This window comes from Alligator sinensis, unplaced genomic scaffold, assembly GCF_000455745.1.
Source record: "Alligator sinensis unplaced genomic scaffold, ASM45574v1 scaffold19_1, whole genome shotgun sequence".
Lineage (NCBI taxonomy): Eukaryota > Metazoa > Chordata > Crocodylia > Alligatoridae > Alligator > Alligator sinensis.
In genome coordinates, this window is record NW_005841916.1 from 196,263 (window position 1) to 203,672 (window position 7,410).

Here is a 7,410-nt window from a genome sequence, read left to right on the forward strand (position 1 = left end):
ACCCCAGCCAGATGCCCATCCAAACCTCCTCTTGAAGACCCCCAGGGTAGGGGAGAGCACCACCTCCCTTGGGAGAGAGCAAGTTGAATGTAATCTAGTAGAAAGTAAACGACTATTATAAACATAATGCTGCAGTACAGAAGAAAAACCCCCACAAATCACATACTGCTGGTTATGACATATCACCCCTCCCTTGAACCTGTATGGAAAATCCTCAAAAAATTGCAACCCATACTAGACAGAGACCCTATTCTTAAAAAGATCTTCCCAGAGCCACCCATCCTAGCCTTCAGACAAGCACCAAACCTCGCCAACCTCATCACCACAGGATCCCAGGATCTTACAGCTGCACCTCCAGGAATGTAGTATACCTCATCCAGTGCACCAAATGCCCTGATGGAAGATATGTAGGAGAGACCAGACAACAACTGCGCACCAGAATGAACGTACACTGGAAATCTATCAAAGACAGAAATACCCAATTACCAATGGGGGCACATTTCTCACAGGAGGGCCACTCTCTCTCCAATCTCTCAGTCCTGATCCTCAAGGGAAACTTACACAACACTTCCCAGAGATGAGCCTATGAGCTCCATTTCATCAACCTCCTGGATACTAGAGATCATGGACTAAACATAGACATTGGATTTTTGACACATTATAATCTGCCTGGCATCTGACTCCCCAGCCCAGCCGCTGGCTTCTTTACTTTTCATTCCATCCAGGAAGAGCACACACCAACTGCTGCAGCTTCCTGAGCCTGACGAAGGGTTTTTGAACCCGAAAGCTTGCTTAATAACTATTCTCCAACGATTTGGGTTGGTCTGATAAAAGATATCAAATTCACCCAAGGAACCTTGTCACTCTATTATAAACATAAGAACGTATTTCAACTCTTAACATATTTTTAATCATACAGCCTGCAACAATTGCTATGTCTCTGTAAGAATAATGATTCTTATTCATTAGTAAGCTAAATCACTAAATCATGCCAAGTATGGCATTTCCTTTGATGTTTTATAACTACTGTATGGTAGTAAGCCATATAGTATCCCCCTTTATCACAACACAGTGGATGGCAGGGCAATTCTAATAGGCAAACCTATTAGATGTTCATCTCTAACCTCAAACTACTCTGTTTTGCATCATGAAAGGCCAGAAAGGAAAAGCAGACAAAAATATATATTTTTAATGCATTATCCCTCCCTTCTCCAAGATAAGGAAAAAAGGCGAGGACTCCTTACTGACCAACAGAACAGAAAACAAAGCCCCAAAACAAGGAACTGAACATTCCCTATTTTGTCTTAAGTTTCACGAATCCTCAAATTATGCTATTTATAAGGAACTTGGTTTTTTCTAATGTACTGCACCATAGAGTTATGATCGTGAACCAATACTGTCATATATGAAACAGGGTGAGCTAAATTCACCAAATGTCAGTAATTATTTTTTTATTTCATAGTACTTGGATGCCCCAGCTGAGGTTAGGGGCCTATTGCGCTAGGTACTGTACAGGCGTATCGTGAGAAACAGTCCTTGTCCCACAGAGATTACCAATCCAGAGAGTAACAGAAAGGAAGTTTTATCCCTGCTCCATAGACGGAGAAATGAGTTAAGCAGATGTGCCTCACAGTCACACAGGAAGTCCACGGCATCACTTGAAACAGAAAGGGCCTTACTCTGATGCTTTAACCACAAACTTGTGCTTCCTCTCAGTGTCCTCTAACTCTTCAGTCCCTCTGCAGGAAAATCAGTCAATCCATCAAGCCAATAATTCACCTGTTAAGAGTTATTATCTCTTACCTGCCATCACTCCATAGGTAGCCTGTTGGTTTCCATAATGACAAGAAGGGACTGAATAATGAAGACCTGCCGGTGTGTTTCCCAAAGTCGTCATGGAGAAGCATAAATGGGAAGATTTAGGAGTTTGGATCAAAGACAAAACAGACGGGACTGGTAAGAAAATATATAAGGATTCGAGACACATCTGTTCAGTCCAGAGATTTAAGTATATGCATTATATTTTATTTCCTTCTGCATACTAACAATTTATAGTGATTCTTAACTATCAAGATACAGTATACCTTCATAAATCTGAATATCAAATATCCAGAATTCTCAAAAATCTGGCACTTTTTAAAACTACACTAGATTGGGGAGCAGTGGAGCAGGGAGCTTGCACTTGACGGCTGTTGTTGCCATCCACCACCCCATGCTGACGATCTGCGTGTGGTCTCTGCTCCAAGACCGCCACCCACTCTGGGACCGGCTGCCCCTCTGCTTTAAAAAATCCAGAGTTTTCAAATTTCTGGCAGGGGCTTGGCCCTAAAAATGCCGGATTCATAAGGTTATACTGTAATTCTCCCTAAGCATGCCGGATTCATAAGGTTATACTGTAATTCTGTTGGAAGCCTAAGGTAACTCATCAAATGTCTCAGAAGATTAGACAGCCAGATAGAAAACTGGAATAACCACTTTTTTCCCCAAGAACAATGATTTATCATGCCAAATTGTTAATATACTGAAAGATGTAGACCCACACCAATTGAAAGAAAAAAATGAATACTACTGTATGTGTAAGGAGATCAGGTTCCCGATACCTATATTTTCAAGACAAGCAATCTGGGATGCTCAACTTGAGACACCTTAAAAGGCCCTGTTTTTGGAAGCCTGGGGCAGTTTGCAGGGATCCTCTAAAACCAGCCCCTCAAATGTGTTTCATGATAGACAGGAAAGAGAAAGCAAGATACCCCCAATCATTGCCATAGCTGGTTTTGAACATAAGGCCTAAAGAAACATTTGCAATTGCAGCAGCACCTCTACATACAATGCATTGAATCAGAGTCCTCACAAGTGGCAGAAATGCATTTTAGGTACTCTACAGGGACCCTGCAGCAGCTGATATGAGTTGAGGGGAGCGTCTATGTGATGTTGAACAAGGCTAAAGTTGAACAGGTTTTTCTATGCTTATACAGCTACAGAGTTAAGCAGGTGTAATAGGTACATCGTAATAGCTTTTATCAGTATCCATTGATAGCAAGGGACTTGTTACCTCTGTCTATACCCTTCTGAGAGCTGAAAAGGAACAAAAAGCAGGACCTACAGTTTGCTATTACTAGGAAGGACCATGGCTCTCCAGTAACAAACATATTGGTTTCTTGGGGCAACGTTTTCACTGATAAGATAGTCTTCAAACTTCTTGGTATTCCTAGTTATTGAGGGGTTTTGGCCACCTTCTGAAAGGAAAATATAAATAGCCTGGGCTGGCTCTAATCTCTGCTTTCAGTGCCATCCATCCCAAAAATCTCCTATGCGTTTCTGCATGAAAAAAGCTGGTTGTTATTGCTTCTTTTGTGTATTAAAGATATACACATAGATGGAAAACTGCATCCAGGAATATGAAAATATTGTCTACTTTTTAGTTACCCTAGAGAATAAACATAAATTATAAAGTAAATGGAGCTGTTTTTCTGTGCCTGAAGGTTTCTCTATGTAACAAAGACCCTTGGCTACTCTATCAGTGAATCAGAATGCATCAACAGGAGGAAGTACATTGCTTTCTGAAGAAATGTTCAGAGGGCCAGATCTTCAGCTAAGGATCTGGTCCATAACATTTTAGATCATGTAAATGTGTTGTTATTTAAAGAATACACCGCAATTTGATACATACATTTCTGGCTATGGGCCCTACTAATAGAAATAAAGACTAATGATTACCAAAATTCTGGTTCTTAGAACTACGTATTAGTGATGTATATCTACATTGCATACTGACATAATTATGTGTTAGGGATGTAATTATTTCAACCAATGTATTTATAATGTTTCACCCATTAGTATTAATGAAATCTGATTAATAAAAATATACCAATAAAAGGTTATAGCACTATATAAGTATTTACACTATACTTCTTGTATATACTACTAGTATATATCACGTTATACTATTTATACTTCTCAAACAATACAGGGAGAGTGAGTTAGAGCTGTAGTGTTAAAGTGATAGTTAGCACAGGTTTTTTAATTTTTTGTACGTTATTAAACCGTTCCAGTTATCAGTTTGCTAATTCACACACTTCATCATTTTCTGCCATAAAAAAATGGCCTTTCCAGCTTCCTAAAGATCATATAAGAATTGGTGCTGGAAAAGTATTCCATCATCAAAACTTTATATTTAAATTAAATATAGTATAGAACACTTATCTGTGTGCTTTGATTATTACTGTAACTGAAGTATACTTACCTACATTTTAGGATTCTTTTTGTGCATTAAATTAGACAATTATAAAAAATTAACACATTTTCAAAATTCAATAATATGCAATAGATATATGGAGGCTATAAACACTGTGAAAGCTTTTGACAGTTAAAAAATAAGGCAAAATTATATGTAAATATCTTCATACATTTCATTATTTGGACAAGTTCTTTACATGTTCTCACCATAGTAGCACTGTTCGCATTGTCTATTATAAGTCTTGCAACCTATATTTAAAATTGAGAACATTTTCACCATCACAGGTAAATGTTTTCTATTACTGCTCAGTTTGTTATAAGGCCATATTCTGGCTTTTTTATTGCATTAGTCTTCATAGCAAAAAAACCCAGCAACTCCTGATCCTGCAGTCCTATTTCAGACAAAATTCCCATTGGCTACAATTGAATTTGGGCTTGTATAATGACTGAGATTCGGCCTATGACTATTAAAAGCACAGACACAAACCTAAATCATGTAAATACACGTAAACATACACAAAACTATTAGTAACATTTTCTGCCAACATGTGTTTAATTACTTACCATGAAGCATATGAAAAAAAAAATCGATTTAGAAAATGCTGCCATGGAATTATTACCAAACTTTAGCTTCTTGTTCATATTTTAAAGAATAATTATGCCCCTAACACTTTGCTACATTATTCTCTTATTAAGACTTGCAATTTTAGTCTACAGTGCTTAATATGGTGGTTCATTTTTATATTCTTATTGAAGGGTTTTTGTTTCAAGCATGCTTAATGAGAAATCATTTTATTGAACGCTCAAAGTACAACTCTTACCTCAGTACAACATTAATTGAGTCAATAATATAATTAAGATTAATATTCAATTCTTTATTTCTGGAGAACATTAATATTCCAGTGATAAAAATTCAGGTTCTGTACATCTTGAGATTACAAGTAATTTTCCTGTCTATTAAGTAAGATTTGATTCTTGAGTAGTTTTCATTTATAAACTTTTATTACTCACATTGAAATTTGTAGTTAGATAAACGTACATGCTAAGATAAGGAATGGAACTTGTGCTCTAAGTTACTTAGGCATTTCCAAAAATCCTTTCAATATTTAGATTCAGATCAGACCAAAAAGAATTTAAAAAGGAACGTTAAAGAGACTATTGTTCTGATTATAATAAATAAATAAATAATAAATAAGTACCTGTAGACACGACATTAGTGGCATGGCTGGAGACTGGCAAGCACTCTGCAGCACTATGATGCATCATCAGTGGCAGAGCAGCAGAAGAGTCCGAATTCAAGGGTACAAAGGTGTCAGATGAAGTAAATGCTTGACAACTCATTCCCACAGAAGGAGAAAACACAAAGAAAACCCTTCTCCTATTTTCTAACACAATATATCCTGAGTGATTAAGAGCTGCTCAAACTCTATTTCAGTTCTTTTTTACTTGCATATATACATAAACAAGGGCTCCAGAGCACAGGGAGGTCGTGTGCAGGTATTTATACCACTAGGAAATCCCTTTATCCATTTTAATATTCTTTCCCCAGCAGTATTGCTATATCAGCATAGAGCCTCCTTCCTTCCCACCCAAATACAATAGATGCCCAATTAATGGTGGGAGAAAAGGGAAACCGGAGATGTGATTTGACAGATACTTTAAATGAAGCCTTTTGTGAAAGAACAATAAATCAGAAAAAAATAGTCTCTCCCAAGTTTGTAGGAGTGAGACAGGTACAGTTAATGCTAAGGAGCTTTCCAAAGCTAACACCTGCCCCAAAAATCTCATACTGGCAATTGTTTTGAAGGCAATTTGGCTGAGAACTCAAATAGGAGTCTATGAAAGTCCCGAATTTATAGAGAAGTAATTGATATTTATCTAATGTCAGTTGTGAAACCTCTTGTCTTTTGACTTGTTTTGATTGAATAAATCAGAAACACACATCACAAAGTAAGCATTTCTGGAACAGAAAGCTTTATATAAGCATTAACTGCTAAATGTTTGTGTAAGATCTATTATATTCATTAACCCCCCCACACACTTGCATCATAAAGTCCTGAAAGAAAACAACGTACACACACTATATACGTAAGCAAAATATAATTTGGTTTATTTCAGTTAATATTTGTTACTGAAGAGTACTGGGTCTTTACAAAAATATGAGGGTATTTTGATTATAAAAATATTGTATATAAAAATAGTGTGCACATGTGTGCATGTGTGCGTGTAAATTATTTGCATTACCATAGCACCTAGGAGCCCTAGTCAAACACCAGAACTTGACAGTGCTAAATGTTTATTACAAGGCAGAGCAAAATGAAAGTCCCTGCTCCAAAGAGTTTAAAATGTAGGTGTTTTATTGGCTGCATTACTTAGGAATAAGAAAACACCCAGACAGGTATGGAGGTCATCCCCAAAAAGGTGGAAAAAATCCTTGTAACGCACCATACAATTATGCATTCTGTATATGCCACATATTTGAAGGCAAAATATTTAAATAATGCAGCCATGCCAATTTAAAATAGCTGAGTATTTGGTCTCATATCCAAATATACAAGGTTCCAAGAGGTATCAAAACTCCTCAGGAAATATATATATATTTATCATAAAATGTGTTCTTGAAACATCCTCCGAGGCAGGACTAAGCAAGTATTGGGCTCCATTAAGAAGCTAGTAAGCTCTTTTGCTTGACATCATAAAAATTCTGTTTGTAGTTCTGCATTCCCAATATCTGATTCTTTTTTAAAGTACATTTTGTTAAAAATTTTAAGAAAAAAATTCTTAACATTTTCTTAAATGTTCTTAAAATCACACATATAATTTCTATTTATTTACAGCGTTTTAAGAAGTAGATATGGTTGTCTATGATTCTTCATCTTGTTTTTCATCCATAATTCAATATACTTTCTGTGCAGCTTTCTCCAAGAATCATATTTGAGATCTATGTGAAATGTGGATGATTGCATATTATTTAATATTCACAGTTAACTCAGAGGTCAGAATTAAGAGTTTATACCCTTGATTCAAGGTGTGCCATATTCCTGTGATCCAGATGTGATACCTTCACAGGGATCTATTTGAAAGAGTTATATTTAGTCAATTAACTAATCTGAAGAACCTTTGAATTGCCTCTTTGGGGGGCACCATTAAGGATTTACAGCAGGTACCAATTTT

At 36.5% G+C, this 7,410-nt stretch overlaps 1 protein-coding gene across 1 annotated transcript in view; it reads right to left on the minus strand.

Annotated features, from left to right (window-relative positions):
* POU1F1 (POU class 1 homeobox 1) overlaps positions 1-5,577 on the minus strand; it is a 24,185-nt gene extending 18,608 nt beyond the window's left edge. The window contains exons 1-2 of the mRNA XM_006018872.2: positions 5,436-5,577; positions 1,804-1,953 (exon numbers count right to left, since the gene is read on the minus strand). Coding sequence (XP_006018934.1) covers positions 1,804-1,953; positions 5,436-5,577 — 292 coding nt within the window. The remainder of the gene's footprint in view (positions 1-1,803; positions 1,954-5,435) is intronic.
* Positions 5,578-7,410: the final 1,833 nt, after the last annotated feature.